Source organism: Megalobrama amblycephala, linkage group LG5 (genome assembly GCF_018812025.1).
Source record: "Megalobrama amblycephala isolate DHTTF-2021 linkage group LG5, ASM1881202v1, whole genome shotgun sequence".
Taxonomy (NCBI): domain Eukaryota; kingdom Metazoa; phylum Chordata; class Actinopteri; order Cypriniformes; family Xenocyprididae; genus Megalobrama; species Megalobrama amblycephala.
Genome location: NC_063048.1, coordinates 12,224,755 through 12,246,868, shown reverse-complemented (window position 1 = coordinate 12,246,868; position 22,114 = coordinate 12,224,755). Strand labels below are relative to the sequence as shown.

The following is a 22,114-nucleotide window of genomic DNA, read 5'->3' as shown; positions in this document are numbered from 1 at the left end:
CTTTTTGAAGTGTCAAAGTGTCAGTTGCGTAGCTGTCTATTGAGGGACAGAAAGTTCTTAAATTTCATAAAAAGATTTTCATTTGTGTTCTGAAGATGAACAGGTTTGGAACGACATGAGGGTCAGTAATTAATGACAGAATTTTAATTTTTGGGTGAACTAACCCTTTAAGATACACAATGAAATGTGTTGTGACAGACTTAGTAAAACTAACCCACACAATAAAAATGAAAAAAATAATAATAATAATAATAAAAATAATATAATATACGGTCATTATATAATGTCATTCCAAAAAAATTATGTTTATCGTCAATGATATCAATGCTCTATTTTTTATTCTAGGCATGAACACAAGCCAAATCCAAGTTTTGGCAAGGTAAAAATGATCCATTTATAGCTCCTCAACATCATGAACTCTGGTTTTTGCATTCCTCTGGAACACTGTAAACCCAAATAAGTTGGCAAAACTCAAAAAATTTGAGGTAATCAGTTACATCTTTTTTAAGTTAAGAAATTCAAAGTTTAAGTAAGCAGATTTAATTGCTCTTAACTTGAAATTATTGAGTAAGTTAATTTATATATTAAACTTAAAATTATGAAATTTCAACATATGTTTAGTAGTGGAAATTTAGCTAGCTATAACTAGCTAATTCAGCAAATGCTAATTGGTAACACAATGCTTTGATAACATTAGCATAGCATAGCAATTGCTGAAAGAGTACGGCAATTTATGTACCTATTCTCAAACTAAGCCCATGCTCCACTTGTCACCATGATGGTAAAAAAAAAAAAAAAAAAAAACATCCACATAACAAAAACTTTTCTAATTTGAGTTTGTCTAAATTAAAAGAAACAAGTTCATAAAACCCAAAACAATGAAACAATTCAGATTACTTTAAATGTGTCAGTTTTGTGAACTCAAAAGAAAAATTAAATTCTAAATACTCATAAAATTTAATTTGATTGAACTAATTTGTTCAATTTGAGTTTGCCCTACTCAAACCAATTTATTATTTTGAGCGTTAAGGTTTACAGTGAAATTTACCAACATGAAGGGTTTGAAATGCATGAGGGTGAGTTAATAATGACGGGTGAACTATCTCTTTAAGACAAACACAGAGATGCTCAGTCAGCTGTTAGTAGCAGCGATGCCAACAAGCAATAATCCTGAGACATCTTTTGGGCATCTTAACAAAAACACATCACACTGTGAGCGCATACTGGTAGCATCAGGTAGCTGCTTAAATACAACCATGGGAACAAGTACTGTATATAAGAGGAAGTGCATCTTGGACACTTTTAGCAAATACGCCACAAATGATTGCAACATATTCTTTATGACGCATTTTTATGGCCTCAGTGGTTGCTGAAACACAAGGGGAATCTTAATTTGCAACCTTTGGATAGCAATAATGGTAAGGTACCAAAGAAACATAAAGATAGAACCATCTCTAATTTGCAGTTTCCTTGAAGAAGCTAATGCTATAGTGAGTACATGCGAGAATAAATAGCCCAAAGGATGATCAAAACATATCTATTTTTCAACCTCTATAAGCAACGCTGTCATTTCCCTAGCTTTCTTTACCTTCGGTTTTGGAGCCAGGCCACCAGGGGATAGTCACAGCATAGACCACTGGAGACACCGGGGGAGAGGCGAAGACCACAGGCTCCTACCATGCATCCTGGCTCCCAGACATGGCCTGTAGTGTGGCGTGTAGAATAATCCCACAGCAGGGCATATGGGATTTGCTCATTCCCGGCACACATCCCTTCTCTGCTTTGTCTAGCCGTCGTGCCCTCACACAATGGACTGAATGCTCATTGTTAGCATGTTTGACGGCCATGCAATCAGTCTAATTAACATGTAACAATGGCAATGTCAAACTTTAGCTGCCTGCCAATTTGTCATCAGAGTGCTATTTAAAGGCTAAAACGAATTTTGTTTAGTATGCAGAAGAGCTATGCAAGCTGGCAAGGTGAATTGGCTTGAAACTTGCAGTAAATGGGGCCTTTTGCATGCAGATGTTTTGAGAAGTAAATATAGATTCATGAACACGCCATACTTTTATACTCAACTGGAAACCTGTTTATCTTCTACTTACGGGTTATTAACATAATGAGCGGAACTATGAGGACTAATGACTCCATGAGATTGGTTGCTGTCCATAAAAAACTCTTGGCTCAAATGTGTTAATTAAGGGAAAATGAAGATATTGAGTTTAAATATTATATAATAGGCCAGTAAATTTACAGATCTTGGAATCGTAAAACAATATTGCCATGCTGGCACTGAACTGAGTGTATGCTCAAGGGTGGTTCCTTTGACTGGCTTTTGAACTTGAGGACCTGAGTGTAATATACATTTAAAATAGTTTTCCTAACCCTATCCCAGCTTCTGGAAAGGAAAGCAATTGCTTTTGCTGACTCATGAAAGTTCACATTGTGGCATTGTTATCCTTGTTTTTGGCCCTCTGATGCTCCACTACAGTTAAAGGTCATTTTTAACCATTCAGGGTGGTTAAACCCACCATCATTTTCCCATACCTATAATTTCATATGTTTTTCTACTGTATGTCATTGTATTTTTTTTTCTTTTCTTTAATGTAAGACACATTCAGGATGGCTGATGAAAGAAGCACAAAGTACTTGTGTATATCTAGAATGATCAATAGAGTAGGATCTAAGGAATAATTCTGGTAACACTTTACAATAGTTAATGCATTAGCTAACATGAACTAACAATAAGCAATACATTTAAAAGCATTATTAGCATGATTAATTTTAGTAAGAAAACAATTGTTCATTCACTCTAAAAAATGCTGGGTTGTTTCAACCCATGTTGGGGTCAAATATGCACTAAACCAACCATTTAAAAATTTAGTTTAAAACTTTAAACCAAGGGTTGGGTTTGTCCATATTTGACCCCAAAATGGGTTGAAATGACTCAGCATTTACTAATGTTAACAAATTAAATGGGAGCCTTATTAAGTACAAATTGTTAAAAAAAATAAAAAGTTATTTTTTATAAGTCTAAATGTACCAGTAAACAAATGCTTATAGTGTTAGTTCACCCAAAAATGTGTTCTGAAGATGAACGAAGGTCTTACGCATTTGGAACGACATGAGGGTGAGTAATTAATTACAGAAATTAAATTTTTGGGTGAACTAACCCTTTATTCTTAAGAGCAAAATCTGGTGCAAAACAAATTTATGATAGTTCAGACAATATATTACTATTATGATTATGATAATCAATGTTTTTTTAAATAAATGCTGTACTCTTCATGAGGAAAAAAGATATAAACAATGAAGAAAATCAATCTTTTAACATGTTCTGACCAACAAAATTTACTCTTAAACTCTGCGGATTCATCCGAAATATAACACTGTTGATTAAAGGCTGAGCATTCCTTGACATACACTTAAGAACCTACAAACAGCATCAGCCATGCAGTAATTAGAAATTCAGCAACATCACTTTCCACAAATGAACACACCCAGACAAAACGCAGCATAGTGGGAGAGGAACTACGCACAAGCAATTCCCAGCGGCACATGCTGAGAAATTATGAGACCCCAACCACACAGTAATATTCAAGCATGTCATCAATTTTCATAAAGTTCCCATGAAGACACATCTGTTGAACCCTGGCACAATCAACAGTTTTACACCCAAGCTTTAAATCGAAACTTACCCATTTTATGGGTAACACTTTACAATACGGTTCATTAGTTAACATTAGTTAACATGAATTACTAATGAACTGCACTTCTACAGCATTTATTAATCTCTGTTAATGTTAATTTTAACATTTACCAATAATGCACAGTGGGCGAGTGTGTTTTAATTGAACTGCGCTACTGTAAAGAGTTTGTTGGCTGAGAAGAGATGTGACCTTATAAAAAGCAAGGTACATCTCTATATAAATGTCAGAGGCACTATCATGATTTATTAGCATAAAAACGGTGCACTTCTATATCCAAGCATAGGAGTGCTGGATTATGTCTTTTTATTTGCAAGTATGCAAAGTTTCAACCTAAGTAACCTGTCACAGTTTAGGAATATCAAAAATAGCTATTGTATATTCACAATGACGAGCACATGGTGTGAAGTTAACCGTCAGCCGCTTATATCTCACGTTCAGATAGATAGAGATTGAGTAGGCGCTGCTTTAAAAAGCACATGGCTCATAATGTTGGGCTCTGGCGCATTTCTGTCCTTTAATTTGGAAAGGGCGTTTCAGAAATGTCACGGAACTTAGAAAGATAATGGAGGGTAAATGTATAGATTACAGTGGATTTCCAAGGTCCAACGATATAATTTGGCTAATTTCAATGGAACAAACCCACAGGCGGAAACCTGTATACGTAGTTTAACACTGATAAAAATCTTCAGTTGACTTTAAATGTTCAACTTTGCTCAAAAAAACAAAAGGCACTTAACTCTGGTCCTTTTTCTTCTTCTGCCAAATAAGAAGATCATTTCTGAATTCCTCCAAAAGCATCATATTTATATAACATACAACATTAGGTAGTTTATGCAAGACTGCCATGTTTAGAAACCAAGCAAAGGAGTTTATTTCCAAGCAAAATTGCCTCTTAAGTGGTGATGAAGGATAAAGAAAACCTGATGAAAATGTTTGGATCTTGGCCACCTGCTCTGGTTTGTGGATGAATGAGCGGATATTTTAATGGAGTAACATATCTTTAAGGAAAAGCAAATCAAACCGAGTAAGAAAATCTTCTGAAGGTAATTTGTCTGCAATTGTCAGTTCTAAGTTGGAACATCTGTAGAAGAGGAAATTTGAAGTTTTATTTCTACCACTAATAGCTGAATTTTGACCAAACACAACTTACCAAAGGCTCTAAACCCACGTTTCTGGCAAGTTTAGCCCTGTGGTTTCAGCTGTTCTATTTGTACACCATAAAACCACAAACTGCCCTCTCTGAATTTATTCATATATCACTACAAATAGTTTAGGTGTCCCCTTAAATCAACATAAACACCTTAAAAGCGACTCCTTTAAAAATGCATCACTCCTTACGAAGTATACTGCATCTCAAAGCTACTAAAAATGAACTTAATTAATTTAATTCTCAAGAATGTCTTATCGCACAACACAGGACTACAGTGCGATACGTGAAAAATGTAACGTCCCGTTCTGGAACACTAAACTTCATAGTGTTGTTCACTTCTGTTTTGAGGCCAGAATGTTGCTATTGAGGAAAAACCTCAGAAGAGATCATTATGTGGGGCAGAGGAGACCATCTTACATGTGGTTCTTAAAAGTCAACAGGTCATCAGTTGTGGTTCCTGAAGAGCAACTTTGGCACATGCTGAAATTACAGAGATCACTGCAGCTCTCACAGTCAAATACTCTTGAGGTTGTCTCATAGTTTGGTGCCAAGCTCCTATATTAGCCCAGACTTTCCGCTGAGGACCCGTCTACTCATCCGGACTCCAGCTGTTTATGACTGGCATAGTTTATAAATGCATTAGCCCACAAATATATGTTTCTAAAAACTGTCTGGTAGTGTAGGTCTTGATTCAGCATGGTTATTTAAATGACATCTCGTGTTTATTAAAAGAGGAAATGCAAGTTGTAAGTTTTTACGCATTATTTAAGAATTTAAGGATCATTTCAAAAAGAATATTGCACCATATCTTTGGAATAACTACAGACTCCATTAACCAATTAATAATAATCATGGATATTTATATTGCAGAAGCAAGGTAAAATCAGCACCAAATACCTGCATCTCTCCCTCTTCACATTAACTTGACAAATAGAATTAGTTTTATTCTGTCCTATCCTGTTCTATCCTATTATAGTACTCTGTTCTATCCTATTACTTCCCAACCCAAAGTAAAACTATGAATATTTAACCTTTTAAAGGGGGTTAAGGGGTTATTATTTTAATGTTCCTTTTCACTTATTATGTAAAAGGGATAGTTCTACCAAAAATTATAAATTATGTCATCATTTACTCACCCTCAAGTTGTTCCAAACCTGTATGAGTTTCTTTCTTCTGTTGAAGACAAAAGAAGATGTTTTGAAGAATGTTGGTAATAACACAACAGTTGACGATAGCCATTGATTGCCATTGTAGGAAAAAATACTATGGAAGTCAATGGCAACTGTTTTTTGTCACATGCTATCACATGCCATGATGTGTATTAAGTTGGCTCGCACTATATATGTTTCACACTTCAGAATTTGAACAGTAGGCATCAATGTTCCCTGGTTTTCACTATGTATTGTGGGACTTTTTAGAGAGTGAATCAGTGCACTGGAAGACTATTGTGATTGAGACAGCCCTTAAAGGGTTAGTTCACCCCAAAATGAAAATGATCCCATGATTTAATCACTCTCAAGCCATCCTAGGTGTAAATGAATATCTTCTTTCAGACGAACACAATCGGAGATATATCCTTGCTCCACCAAGGTTTATAATGGTAGTGAACGGGGGCCACATTTTGAAGGCAAAAAAATAATGCATCCATCCATAAAAAAAGTAATCCATAAGACCCCAGGGGGTTAATAAAGGTCGTCTGAAGCAAAGCGATGGGTTTTTGTAAGAAAAATATCCATATTTAAAACTTTATTAACTATAATAACTAGCTTTCGGTAGACGGCCGTACACATCGGCTGCGTCCGAAAACCTAGCTGTCTTGCTGCCTCGCTGTCTTACCGTGCGTTCACACCGCCGCCGGCGAGAGCGTCAACATTCGCCTTGGCCGCCCTGCCAACATATTTAACGGCTCTGGTTCAAACCGCCGCCGACGGGAGGGTCAAAAGTAAATGACAAGTCGCGTCAACCAATCGGAAGCCTCTCAAGCGAGGACCTCTACATTCCAATTGGTTGACGCCGAACCGCGTCATAGCTCATTACCATAAAGTTAACCTGATTTCAACTCTCCTCGACGCTCTCACCGTCCAAGACGCGCCGCACCGCTCTCGCCTGAGCTCGCCGCCGGCTCTCATTGAAAATGAATGACTAGCGTCACTTTGACGCTCTCGCCGCCGGCGGTGTGAACACACAGTTAAGAGAATGACTTGTACGGCAGTGTTTGTGCATGAAGGTACCTCACGAAACTGATTTCGGACAGACTTCTGAGGCAGCGTAATAGTTTAATGATCTACAGCAAGCTTTGGTGAGAACTAAACAAATATTTAATTATTACAGTAGTAATTTCTCGATAGAAATTATATCAAAATTGAAATATGTTGGTCAAAATCGTACATTTATACACAAACTGAGCAGCAAACGCAACTTTCGGACGCCATCTTTATTTTTCTAGCTCAACTGTCACAGAATGGAAAGCACAGGATTGTGGGATATCAAAGGCAGCTAAGGATACATCTATGCTTCCTTCAAAAATCGATCAGATGAAGGTATCTCAGGAAACAGGAAGTGAAGCTAACATTGGATTCGGACGTGCCTTGATACCTTACTACCTTGAAATGTATCCTCAGAAGGCAGCATTTTCCAGTTTTCGGACGCAGCCATCGATTTGAGGCGGAAGAGTGACCTCTGATCTGACGCACGACGTAACGACGAAGGCGGAAGCGCAGATAATAGAGCAAAACAAAACACCCATCACGAACTAGAAGTCTAAAACTATAATTTTTAAAGAGAAATATCAGATGATTTTGATATAAGAGAAGAGGCGCTTGATTTTGTTGTACAGCCCTATTTATTTGAACCATGAGAGGCGTCTAAGCTTACGATACTCCTATCCTACGTCATACATCGCGTCACGCATGGGCGTCGGAAGCAAAAAAAATGTGGGTGGGTCCTCCCTCCAAATTTTTTTTTAATGCAATTATATATATATATATATATTTCGTTAGATAGAAAAGAAGCAGGGCCGTACGCAGTGTTTTATATTTACCGAGGCCACAACATGTATTTTGCTAGGGGGGTTCGGGGAAATTTTCAGCTGAAAATTTTTATTTCCTTGGTGTACATATATGCATTTTAAGACGTTTTAAGGCCAACAAATTGGATAACAATAGCTTTAAAACCATGTCAACAAATACATACATGCATGAACAGTTTTGAGGCAGCTTTAATCGCATGTTTGGTAATTTCATTAGCCTACTTCATTTACAACAGAATAATGATGGCGCATGCCCGTAGTTTCTTCAGCGCTTTAGTTAAGCTATAATAAAGTAATATGCAGCGCGCGCCGGCGCATTTGCTCGAGCAATTCTTGAGTTCACGCTTCGAGCACAGTAGGCTATAGCCTAACGGCTGATTGGAGTTTTACTGACATATCCTGACAACATCTCATCTGACCGCAGTTCACTGTTGTTCAGCTGAAGCTACCTTTTCCTCGCTCGTTTGACTTGCGGCTGGCGCTGAGGCGAAGGTGGAATGCGCGTCTGAAAAGTGTCCCGTTTTTTTGTGGTGGTAAAGAGACAGTTCTATATAAACGCAGCGTTTTACTTGGCGATGTTTTAAAAAATATATATATTTTTGGTGTTTTTTATGCTCTGTTGGTGGTTTGTGGAGTAGCATCACCTGAGGGGGATTAGACAAATGCTGAATTAGAGACGGTAAAAGTGAATGGGTCCAATATCATTGGTCTTAAAAAGTGGGTGGGTCTTGTCCCACCCACATACAATGGTTCCGACGCCCATGGCGTCACGGGTTACTCTTTTGGCGCATGCCGACTTGCGCAGTATGCGTACGGTCGTCCACTAGTTATTTGTCCGGAAGCTAGTTATTTGAATTTATAAAGTTTTAAATATGGATATTTTTCTTACAAAAATGCATCATTTTGTTTCAGAAGGCATTTATTAACCCCCTGGAGCAGTATGGATTACTATTTTTTTTAAGGATGGATGCATTTTTTTTTTTTGACTCCAAAATGTGGTCCCCTGTTTATAAACCTTGGAGGAGCAAGGATATTTTTTAAAAATATCTCTGATTGTGTTCGTCTGAAAGAAGATAGTCATATACACCTAGGATGGCTTGAGGGTGAATAAATCATGGGATAATTTTCATTTTTGGGTGAACTATCCCTTTAAAATCACTGACTCCCTGATTGGTGTCCTGACTTCTGAACTAGGGAGCTGATTGAGATGCACGCATAGAAATGTTTAATCAAACTCCATGGTGGAATCTCTCTGGTGACATTGGACTTCTGCAAACATTTAGTCTGCTTAAACCCCACCCCTTCACAATTGACTGCAACGCCCACATTTCCAAATCCAATCGAGAACCAATGGATGGAATAAAACCAAGTCCCCATCTGACATTTTTTCTTTTTGTTTTTCATAGTCTGTTAGGCCTACACTGTACACTGTAAGTCACAATACAGAAGAAATAATCTGTTGCTACTTGCATTTCATCACAACTTTAATATAGATTTTATTCATTCACATTTATAATTATACAGTATAACACAGCCTCTGTACTTTTTTGCTTTGACTACTGCATTGCAGAACACTTCCCTAAACTTCAGCGCGTTCTTTAGGCCTTTTAGATGTTTGTCGTGTTTTATTCTAAAACCGCTTAAATTGTTTCTTGCAGACAGAGAACCTGCAATTATCTTTGGAAGACACTCTTGGATCAGTTATTATCTTTAAATACAGGACTTAACCACCAAAATTTATGCTCTGAAAAACCCATTAGGTAGCTTTATTTAACCGATTTCTTTAAGTGATTCTGATTCCCTGAAGTGAGGGATATATTTTTCCTCCCATGCTGACATGAAAGAGTGAAAGGCGAGACATGTCTGAAAGGTAGAGGATCAGACATACCAACCCCAAAGAAAGAGTCTCTTTGTTGCTGACGCTTTTAGAAGACCCACCTATAGATGGAGATGAAAAGCAAGTGAAGTCAATAATGCGTTTAACTCAGAGCTGAGCACTTGACACCGTCAACACACCTTTCACTTTCACATTTTAGTACCTGTGATCTTTCTAATGCCACTTGGGTCAAATAACAATGATGGTACCGGCGTTTGTTTGACGTTTCATGCTTGATGAATAACATCCCAGAGACCAGTTACAGAGTGTCTATTTCCAAGACCCTATAATTTCACCGCCAATCTACTTGAGTAGTTCCCATCCACCCTTCCATTCATAAAACTCAGAGTAGCTTTTAGTGGTACAGTTAGTTTATTGAAATCTTAAATTTGTGTCCCAGTCTAGATGGGGTATCTTTAGCTCTCACTCAAAGGCAGATCCCTGCTGCATCAACCAATAATTATTATATAGCATGTTCTCCTCCTGGGTGAGGAAGTGCTCTGGTCAAAGGGAGGTGAACCAGAAACATCTTCTCATGTATCTTTAAATAAGAGATTAGTAAGCTGATGAAGGTTGTAGGTTCAAACCTGTACTACCTCCATTGTGACCCCTCAGTAAAACACTTGACCCCACCTTGCTCCGAGGCAATTGTTCTAAGAGTATAGGTTGTGATAGGTTCAGGCAGTGTATTCGTCTTTTGAATGACAAAATTATTTAACAAAATATTAGCATTTTCTTTGTAACTGGCTTTATGTTTTCCATCAGAATAGACTGCTACATTTGAATGGCAAAACATCTATAATATTACATGAAACATTTATAGTATATGGATTTAATTACATCATGGATATTTTGCAATTCAAAAGTAGCTGTGTATTTTGGTGGAAAAAGTACCAATATAGAATCATTAATTTAATGTTTTTGTAATTTATATATTCGTAGCTTCCTTTTCAATTAAAATACACAACTGTTTTTGCTGTAAAAAAAGAAGAAGAGATATTTGCAATTTCTGTTTTATTCTCTCTCTCTCTCTCTCTCTCTCTCTCTATGTATATATATATATATATATATATATATATATATACACTCACCTAAAGGATTAATTAGGAACACCATACTAATACTGTGTTTGACCCCCTTTCGCCTTCAGGACTGCCTTAATTCTACGTGGCATTGATTCAACAAGGTGCTGAAAGCATTCTTTAGAAATGTTGGCCCATATTGATAGGATAGCATCTTGCAGTTGATGGAGATTTGAGGGATGCACATCCAGGGCACGAAGCTCCCGTTCCACCACATCCCAAAGATGCTCTATTGGGTTGAGATCTGGTGACTGTGGGGGCCATTTTAGTACAGTGAACTCATTGTCATGTTCAAGAAACCAATTTGAAATGATTCGAGCTTTGTGACATGGTGCATTATCCTGCTGGAAGTAGTCATCAGAGGATGGGTACATGGTGGTCATAAAGGGATGGACATGGTCAGAAACAATGCTCAGGTAGGCCGTGGCATTTAAACGATGCCCAATTGGCACTAAGGGGCCTAAAGTGTGCCAAGAAAACATCCCCACACCATTACACCACCACCACCACCAGCCTGCACAGTGGTATCAAGGCATGATGGATCCATGTTCTCATTCTGTTTACGCCAAATTCTGACTCTACCATCTGAATGTCTCAACAGAAATCGAGACTCATCAGACCAGGCAACATTTTTCCAGTCTTCAACTGTCCAATTTTGGTGAGCTCGTGCAAATTGTAGCCTCTTTTTCCTATTTGTAGTGGAGATGAGTGGTACCCAGTGGGGTCTTCTGCTGTTGTAGCCCATCCGCCTCAAGGTTGTGCGTGTTGTGGCTTCACAGATGCTTTGCTGCATACCTCGGTTGTAACGAGTGGTTATTTCAGTCAAAGTTGCTCTTCTATCAGCTTGAATCAGTCGGCCCATTCTCCTCTGACCTCTAGTATCAACAAGGCATTTTCGCCCACAGGACTGACGCATTCTGGATGTTTTTCCCTTTTCACACTTTCTTTGATTCAATAGAATAGTTTGAATCACTAAGTTGAATCACCCCCCACCCCCCGACAAAAATGTCAGCATTTTTTTTCTCCATAATGAAAGTTGATGGAGTCTATTTTTTCTTGTGTTCCACAAAAGAAAGCAAGGCATACTGGTTTGGAACAACATGAGGGTGGTGAATTTTTAGGTGAACTGTCCCTTTAAGAAATCATTATAGTAGAATATTAGTGTCTGCAATGACAATGAATTCACTTTTTTAACAATAGCTTTCTAGGTAGACACTTAATTCAGATGTACTGTACAGTATCTTTTAATTTTATTAATGCCTACAATGCAGGCCATAATAGTTATTATAAAGTAAGATGGTAACCACAACAAGAAAGCCAGAGAGGGTAATGAGTTTAACAGAGGCCTACATGGCTGAAGGCAATGTATTTCTTTCATTTCCTATCTTTTCCTCTGTTACTGCAAAGTGAAGTCACCGTAACCTAAGTGCTGTGTCATTTTATGGGCCTATGACACAGCTCATAAAAAGAAAACTAAATCACTCACATGACAGTATAGACTTTTAATGACCTATGCAGCAAACAGAAGCATGGTTTCATCAGATGGACACGTCTTGAGATCTCAGGTTGTGAGCTGAGTGATGAAAAACCCTTCATGCTCTTCACTTTGACAGTTTTCAAAAGACATAAATTAACAAAACCTGAAAATGTAACAAAAAGACAGACTCCACCCATACTTGCTCTGTCATTAAACTAAATGTCAGTAGCATTTTGAGTCACTCGCCTCCTTAGTGGGTTGTACACAAACACAAACATAGTTTGAAAAAAAATTAATGTTTTCTGGAGACTTCACTGCAGGAGGTGCAACGACACATTTAGAAAGAACAGTTGTCAGCAGAGGAAAGTGTTCATGGAGTTAGCACACACTTAAAGGCATAGTTCACCCACAAATGTAAATTTCGCCATCCTCATGTCATTCATAATCCATATGATGTTATTTTATCTGCATGTGGAACACAGAAGGAGAAATTAGTGATGTTTTTCACTAATAATCTTGTCTTCCAGAGAGAATATGATCACTGAGTTCAACTCAAGAACCAGATCAGTTAATTAATGAATAATTCTCTTACATTCACATTTGTTCATTTAGCAGACGCTTTTATCCAAAGAGACTTACAAATGTCATAGAGCCAACAATATTCATATGCGATGCCAAGTTTACAATAAACTAGATTTTTAAAAAGGTTGTTTTTGGCATGATTCTTTTCAGTGAACCAGTTCATCCACTTATGATCTGGTTCTTCAGTTGAACTCAGTGACTTTTATTTAGTCAATTAAATTTTAGCTTGTTCATAACACAAAGCTATCAAGCTATTTAAAAAAAATAGTCCCTGACAGTGAACAGCAACAGAAGTTACATTATTATGCCATTAGATGGCGGCAAAGACTGTCTTTATGAGTGATTCACTCAGTCGCAAAGACTTTTATATTGAAAAGACTGAATTTATGTGAACACGGAACAAGACGCAACCGACAAATGCTTTGACTAGCGCTGTCAGTCACGGGAAAACCCCTTAACTGTTAAAAGGACAAGATATTGCAGCAGACATTTAAACAGATTTTTTATTATGAACATAGGACTGACCTGAAGGAAAATGCTAAATCTGAATGCAGGTAATAAACTCGTTCACTCGATCTCTTTCTCACAATACTCTTCTACATAATACAGTAAGCTTCAATGAACAATATCAATATGAGAACAAACAGTTTACGTTGCTAAGAGTGGTTGCTAGGGGTGTTGTGTAGCCATACCGTTGGATGAAGCGTAGCCATGTTTTATTGTGAATAAAAAACAGCTATTGAGCAATCAGAATCAAGGACAGGAACTAACCGTTTTATAATTTGATCTAAGGTGAAAGTAAAGACTTACATTGTTACAAAAAATGTCAAATAAATATCAGATAAATGCTGTTGCTTTTTAACTTTATAGAATCATCAAAGAATCCTAAAAAAAAATATCTCAGTTTCCACAAAAATATTAAGCAGCACAACTGTTTTCAACATTGTTAATATAAGAAATGTTTCTTGAGCATCAAATCAGCATATTAGAATGATTTCTGAAGGATCATGTGACACTGAAGACTGGAGTAATGATGCTGAAAATTCAGCTTTGTCATAACAGGAATAAATTTATTCCAGGAATAAAAACCTTTCTTTTTTTTTTAAATTGTATAAATATATAACAATATTTTACTGTATTTTCAATCAAATGAATGCAGCCTTTGGCATAAGACACTTCTTTCAAAAAAAAAAAAAAAAATCTTACTGACCCCAAACTTTGAATTGTAAGAACCTTACGTTGTAATTAACCTTTCACCTTTTGTGTTTCACAGAAAAATAACATACAGGTGAAAAGTGATATGAAAGTGACTAAATGATCACACAATCTTCATTTTTAGGTGAACTATCCCTTTAAATAAAACACCGTTGATCACATCAGAATTAAAGGAAGAGGAAAAATCATGTCTTTGGAAAAAATTAAGTGTCTGAGTGTAGGTTGTAATCAGACACCTGCTGCAGACAGCTGATATTGTGATCTTTCTTTTAGATGTCATGCCATGTCTATAAAACAGCATGTCTTCCAATTCTCAGCATGCGGTATTTTACCAAGTCAAAGAATTTGGTTTTTCAGGAGCAGAACATGTTAAAACAATGCCTGTCAAATGCAATTATTATTCTAAACTATTTAGGCACCACTTTGGAAAATTATACTTGATTGAGACTAATTCAGAAAATTGGAGATGTTGAAACAAACTTCATGTTCAGGGAACACTTAATGATACACTATGTGGCATAAATCTTCCATCATGTGTGCAAAAGGGATCTTCCATTTAACCTAGTCTTTCCGCTTCAGTGAACAGGAGTAGGCCTACATCATACAGTATATGGAATCATAAGGGCAGAACCATACAGTATATGTTATTATGTAAAGATTTAGGAGCTGTTGCCTGCCGCACATAGCTGATCATGATCTTACCTCAAGACCACTCTTGTGTTGTAGAGGGTATGATTAATTGGGTGTGCACGTTTCCCATGCGCCCAAAAATAAATTGGAGAAAAAACCCAGCAGCAGCCTCAGAAAGTGAGGGAGAACTGTGTGAGAAGACCCAATTTAAGGAAAAAAACATGATGAAAGGACCATAATGGCAAGAAATGCTTAGTGAGGAAGATGCTGACAAATCCAGAAACACTCAAAGACGTGCACTTATAAAGAGTACTGTACAAAATGTGCCACCTTCTGGACGCTTTGAGAAATTATCATCGCTCTCCCCCACACAAGAGGGTAAAAAAGTCAAAGTCAGATGTATTTTCCAGAACGTCTTTTTATATATTCTTTATTAGCTGTTTCTGGGTGAAGCACTTACAAAAATACACACGTAAAGAACCATAAACTTGTTTGGCCTGAAATAGTAAATTTTATGAAAGCCTCACACACTCTCAGAACAGACACGCTGAACAAACAGAGTCAAAGTGGCTCCTGTATGAGCCTTTCTCAAGGAAAAGAGTTAAATGTGTTCTCTAATGGTCAGACACATTTGGATCCATCGTGTTTGTTGTCATGGACAGCAGGAGGTTTTCAGTTCCCACACCAACCTGCTGAATCTGTCTTCCCCCTTATGTTTTTGTATATGTTTTTCTGGGAGAAATTCGAATTCACCAGACAGTCCAAAAAAAGTGAGGTATTTGGAAAGACAACCAGAAAGACAAGGCAGAAATTGTTAAAACAATTTTCAGTAGCTTTTAATAGCAAACATTTAGATAGATAGATAGATAGATAGATAGATAGATAGATAGATAGATAGATAGATAGATAGATAGATTGTACACATTTATTTTCATGATTTGTTATCACAACATATTTTCTTTTGTCAAATCAACTTAAATAATTACTGTGGTTCATATAACATCATATTTTGAGTTTCTGTTGATTAAACCAATCATCTTCATTGTATTAACTCAAATTTTTAATTTCAATGAACCAGGTAACTTACTTTTTTAAGTTAAACTAACAATTACTTTTTACAGTGTAGATAGATAGATAGATATTCACAAATATATACAAATATATAATATAATATTTGTGTATATTTCAAACAAGTAGCATTAATTGTTTAAAATTTCCAGATAGATAGATAGAAATATTTAAAAATATATATTTGTCTATAATATACTATCCCATTTGCAATGCAATGCCAAATACAATGCAAAACTTAAAAAAGTGACTAACTTCTATGTCAATTATTGTTTACATCATGTTTCTAAAGATAAGAACATTACATAGGGAAGTACACATCATACAGGCCATCCATACTCTAAAAATGACATTTTCTACCTAAATTTAGGACTAAAATGCATCTTTTGCAGCTTTGAGGGGAGCTTAACAAGATCTAATCATGGGTCTAAACACTCAAAGCAAAAGCCATCCTGAAGTGACATGCCAACAGTGGGCAAAATCTGCTTGGTAATTACAGCCTTGCAATGAGAGGGGAGGTACTAGTGTGGTAGGTGCTTTTTTAATGATGCAAGGGCCAGATATGGTATAAAAACCCTCATCATTGTGCTAGGCAGCAGCAGATTCTGTCTGGCTCCTACCACAAGGATATTCAGAAGTGGGAGCTGCGGCTGTGTTAAACTTCTTATTTATTTGGAACCCAAGTATGCCGGTAGGTGTCCATTTTTTCTTCTCCTTTGGTTTTTTTTTTTTTGGGAAACTAGGCCTTGATATTGAGGGGCATCTATCAGCAGGTGCAAATGGGAGGCTGCTCTTGTATACTACTTTGAGTTATGGCTTAAACAAAATTATAATAATGGAATGGAAGTTGAAATCATAGTTTAGCTGTCACTTAAAAAATGGACTAATGATCTAATTGTTCCATTAGAATGTTTCAGCCTTCATCAGCAGCAGTTTTCTTTACATCATCACATCTAACTCTTTCAATTCCATTGCAGATTTGACCTCAGAAAATGGAACTACGAGCATCAAGCATTCTTCTTCTCCTGGTTGCCTTGACGGCTGCCCATGGTGAGAGATATGTTGTCAAGAAGGTGATGAAGGCCCCCCAGTACCAGCCCTACTCAGTGAAAAGCCATGGTATGTGTTTAAAAATGAAAAATGCTTTTCTTTGCTTTCTGCAGTGTACTGAAGATCTGTGTTTCCATCTAAAATGTTTAATCTAAAGACGTATTAGATTAATACACACTCAGTTTATATGTAGGAAATACTAAACAATTAGATATGCACATAGAAAAGTTTCATGGGCAGTCCAGCCCACTGATTGGTTACTGATACACAGTGCTTCCTCCAATAGTACAATGCAACCTGTCTAAGCTTTTGAATATTCAAATTGTAGATTCATGTCATGCCTCTACAGATGCATTGTACTATAAAGTCTGTTTTGCTGTCTCTGATTAAATACCAGACATTGTTTCTTTTAGTTTAGCTAGTAAAAATGAATTTTACATAACACTGATCTTTTAGTGCATCTTTGTAATCTTTCTCCACACATCCTTCAACCAAATCCAGTTTGGAGTACTGAACAATAAGTTGAAGGATGTATGAAAGATTTGATATGTTAAATCTTATATCATTTTCTTATATCATGCTTAAAGGGATAGTTCACCCAAAAATGAAAATTCTGTCATCATTTACTTCCCCTGAATTTGTTCCAAACCTGTATGAGTTTCTTTGTTCTGCTTTACAAAAAGGAATATATTTGGAAGAATGTTTGTACCCAAGCAGATCTCACCCCCCATTGACTACAATAGTAGAAAAAAATACTATGGCAGTCAATGAGGGAAGAGATCTGCTTGGTTACAAACATTCTTCCAAATATATTCCTCTGTGTACAGCAGAACCAAGAACTTTATAAAGGTTTGGAACAACTTGAGGGGGAGTAAATGACAGAATCTCTTTAACTGCATGGTTTGATGAAATATTCAAAGTTCAAATATAATCATTTGATTGGTGATATTGTACAACAAAATACTACACAGATTAATATGATTTGAGAAGAAGTGATTCAGTGTTGTTTAAGCTTTTAAAGGATATGCATGTCAAAACCAACAAACTTTTGTAGGTTATGAACAGCTATTTAGAATTAGTCTCTAGAGACATGTTGAAAAGTGATTTGTCTGGGTGTGTCAGAATAAAATCTAGACACATCTGTTTTGGTTCATTAAAGCTGTGCCTCCAAGAATGACCTTTGGTATGATGTAGTTTATAAACCAATAGATTTGACCACATGAAGGCAATTATAAAACTGAAATCCCGGAGCTCTAGCCGCATATATATATATATATATTCGTATTATACAAATTCAGAACCATCCATTTTCAGGATTGCATTACAATATAAATTATTTTTTGTGCATTGTATAATTCCACTGGAGAATCTAATCCCTGTTACAGTGGAATTATACAATGCACAAAAAAAATTATACTGTAATGCAATCCTGAAAATGAATGGTTCTGAATTTGTATAGTATGAATAGAAATATATAAATTACATATAATACTAAAGTACCTCAGCTTTTAAGTTAAACTCACAAAACAATATTTGGAAAGAGTTGCACCCACCAAGTCTTTGGATAGACATTCTGGGTAGGCCTTTGTCAAACAATAAAGCAAAAACAACAATAAAGCAAAAACAATAAAGATTACAACTGTAATTGTAGTAGGAATGAAATGTTTCTGAAGGCTTCAGAGAATAGAATAAAATAGAATCACAGATATAACAATTTAAGTTAAAACCTAAACATTTGAGGCAAGCACAAAAATGACAAAAAGATAAGAAAAAATATTTTAGTTGACACAAATGTCAGTGATACAGTGATACACAAGGTTTGAAGTTTCAAATGTATTAATTCTGATGTCTGAACACTGTTTTGATAAAAGGGACTTGAATAAAAAAGAAGATCGTAGAGGATCTGTAGAGCATCCTCTGAGTGCATACTCATATACTCATACTCAACATAATTGAAGATACTGACTTCCTGTTGTTTTAGAAAACAGATCTATTGGAAAAAACCTGTATGAACTCTTCTTCAATAAAACAATTTCTAGCAATGCAGAAATGGGTGAAAGGCACCATTTGTTTACAGGAACAAATTTTAGTCATACATTTCTGAGGTCTGTCTAAATTCTATCTGGCATGGTCCTCTAACATTTTTTTTATACTGGTATATTGTACTTGTAGTATATTATACTTTTCAGATCATTTAGTATATACAGTCAATGTAATTTCTTTAACATACACTATAGAATTACATGAAAAACATTTAATTACATTAAGTAAATTCCAAAATGCCAATTCCACCTATAATTCCACCTTGTTTTATTCCAGTGGTATCCGTAGCAGGAGAACCAGGTATCCCTGGTGAGCAAGGCCCACCTGGACCTCCTGGTCCCCCTGGACCTGCTGGAGAAGATGGTGAAGGACTACCAGGACCACAGGGACCCCCTGGACCACCTGGTCCTGCTGGTTACTCATCACCTGGAAAACCTGGTTCTCCAGGTGGACCTGGCAAACCTGGAGCCACAGGTGCACCTGGACCTAAAGGAGATACTGGTGCAACTGGTCCTCAAGGCCCCAGAGGCATGCCTGGTCCTGTTGGTAGCCCTGGACCTGCAGGCATTTCTTCAACAGGCAAACCTGGAGCAGCAGGTCTTCCGGGAGCAATGGGACCACGGGGAGAGCCAGGACTTAAAGGACATCCAGGTATTCCTGGTCTGCCAGGACAAAAAGGAGAAAGAGGCTTTGGGGTTCAGGGGCCACCAGGTGAAAGAGGTCCAGCAGGAGCAATGGGTCCTACAGGGAAGCCTGGTGAGCCTGGTGTTGGAAGACCAGGCAAATCTGGATCTCCTGGTGAACCAGGTAAATCAGGCTCACCTGGCCGTGATGGAGAACCTGGACCAATGGGTGCACCAGGTCCAAAAGGTCAAACGGGTGCTCCTGGAATTGGAATGCCTGGCAAGCCAGGTGACAATGGTGCCCCAGGTATGCCTGGCCCTACTGGCCCCAAAGGTCCACAAGGCGCAGCTGGTACTCCTGGTTCTCCTGGTTCTCCAGGTTATGGTAAACCAGGTGAACCTGGTGTAAAAGGTGAGAGAGGAGTAGCTGGTAGCCCAGGTACAACAGGTCAGAAAGGTGAGCCAGGTGCTAAAGGGCACACTGGATATCCAGGTGCTACTGGTCCTGTGGGTCCAGCTGGTCCTCAAGGTGCAAGAGGTTTCCCAGGTGAGAGGGGGGCAACAGGTGATAAGGGAGATCAAGGTCCAATGGGACCTCCAGGGCTGAAGGGGCACAGGGGAGAACAGGGAGCCCAAGGTATTGAGGGCAAGCAGGGATATCCAGGAGCAACAGGACAACCTGGTCCAAGAGGAGCTACAGGTGCTCCTGGTAGCAAAGGAGATGCTGGAAACACAGGTGCTCCTGGTACCCAGGATCACCAGGACCTGCTGGACCAAAGGGTCTTCCAGGATATCCTGGAGCAGCTGGTGAAAAAGGAGAGGAAGGAGCTCCTGGAGCAAGAGGCCCCGTTGGCCCAGCAGGTCCTGCAGGCTTACCTGGCCTTAAAGGCCACCCAGGTCTTCCTGGACCACCTGGCCCAGCTGGTTTGGCTGCCAAGGGAATTCCTGGACCTCAGGGTCCACCTGGACTTCCTGGATCTGATGGGCCTGCTGGACTTCCAGGTCCTGCTGGACCTCCCGGCCCTCCTGGTCCTCCTGGTGAGGTCATGTTTGAGAAGGCCCATGGTGAAACTGCATTCCCAGTTCTTGTCAAAAGTCCTGTGTCTGCATTCACTGTTGCAACTGTGACACCTTATCCCCCATCTGGTACCCCAATTAAGTTTGATCAGATTGTGTATAATGCAGAGCAGCACTATGATCCCGAGACAGGTCTGTTCACCTGCCAGATTCCAGGAATTTATTACTTCTCCTATACCATGCATGTGAATGGAGCTAATGCTTTAGTGGCACTTTATAAAAATAGTGATCCAGTCATGTTTACCTATGATGAGTACAACAAGGGATTTGTGGATCAGATGTCTGGTAGTTCTGTCCTTCAGCTCAATGAGCAGGACACTGTTTATATTCAGATCCCTGATGATGAGGCTAATGGTGTTTTTGCTGCCGATAACGTCCATTGCTCTTTCTCTGGGTTCCTGATTGCCTCCACGTGATAAGGTGATCAAACCATATCACTTCTAAAACATCACTATTTCTCAAACAAAATATCCTGTTCTGCAAACCTCAATGCACAACAGACTGTGCTATTGTTCTGAGAAATACAAGCATCTCAACTTGAAAATTCCAAGCAGTGGTGCCTATAAGAAGGAAGTAAGTTATGTAATATGTTATCAGGGATAGCAAGACAGTTAAAACCTTAACTATTTCAATTTTTGTGTGTGGAGAAAGCATGTGAAGTTGTGTTCTGATAATTTCTCACCTTTTCCTGAATTGTCCTCTTTTTTTTTGTTTTTTTTTTGTGTATTTTTGTTACTGATCACAGTGGCTAATTCAAATCTTTGTGTCTTGTTTTTATTGTTGTTCTTGTATCCTTACTGATTAAACAGAGAATGCTCTTCCTGACATCCTTATTTCTGACTTGAATATTGTGAGATGGTGAAAATGGTGAAAAACAAACTCACAAGCAAACAAATAAACATCTTTAAATGTTATCCCAAAATATTAATTTTTATCTGCAAAACATAATGGCTAAAAATAAAATATTTCCTAAATCCTAAAGTTTTGTCTGTGTTTGTGTTTTGAGTGTGCTGAGTAATTTTTTCACTTGCTTTTTTTTCTTTTCTTTCTAACAATACAATGCAATAGAATTACAACAGTACACATATTTAAAATGCTCCTTAGAAATAAACAAAAAACCTTTAGTTCCAAGAGTAGTGTCTTTAAAAACAGAATAGGGAAGTAAAGGAGTATGCTTTGATAACTGTGTTAAGTTAACCAGTCAACCAAAAAGATGTGGGTTAGGTGGAGACACAAGTCAAACACAAGCCGCTGGGTGGAGGCAATCAGAAGCTAAGGAGCCACAAGCCACAGGCAGGCACTGCATTTGGAAGATTTGAGGGATGTGGTTGAATAAAAAAAAAAGAAGACAAGAGCACCTGGAGGGTAAAGTCGTTACCATCTGTGAGTGCAGAGGGTGGGAGCCACAAGTTTAACATTGGTATTCAACATGAATATCCAGAAACTAAACTAGGAACAGGAATATTGGGTGAAAACACACCCATCATGTGGTTGCTAGATTAG

At 37.8% G+C, this 22,114-nt stretch overlaps 1 protein-coding gene across 1 annotated transcript; it reads left to right on the top strand.

Moving 5' to 3' along the window:
* Positions 1-16,362: 16,362 nt before the first annotated feature.
* On the top strand, positions 16,363-21,592 carry col10a1a (collagen, type X, alpha 1a). The gene is given in 4 exon segments (XM_048190710.1): positions 16,363-16,509; positions 16,796-16,937; positions 19,188-20,279; positions 20,282-21,592. Coding segments are annotated over 3 exon segments (1,965 nt in total). The 5' UTR covers positions 16,363-16,509; positions 16,796-16,810; the 3' UTR covers positions 21,028-21,592.
* Positions 21,593-22,114: the final 522 nt, after the last annotated feature.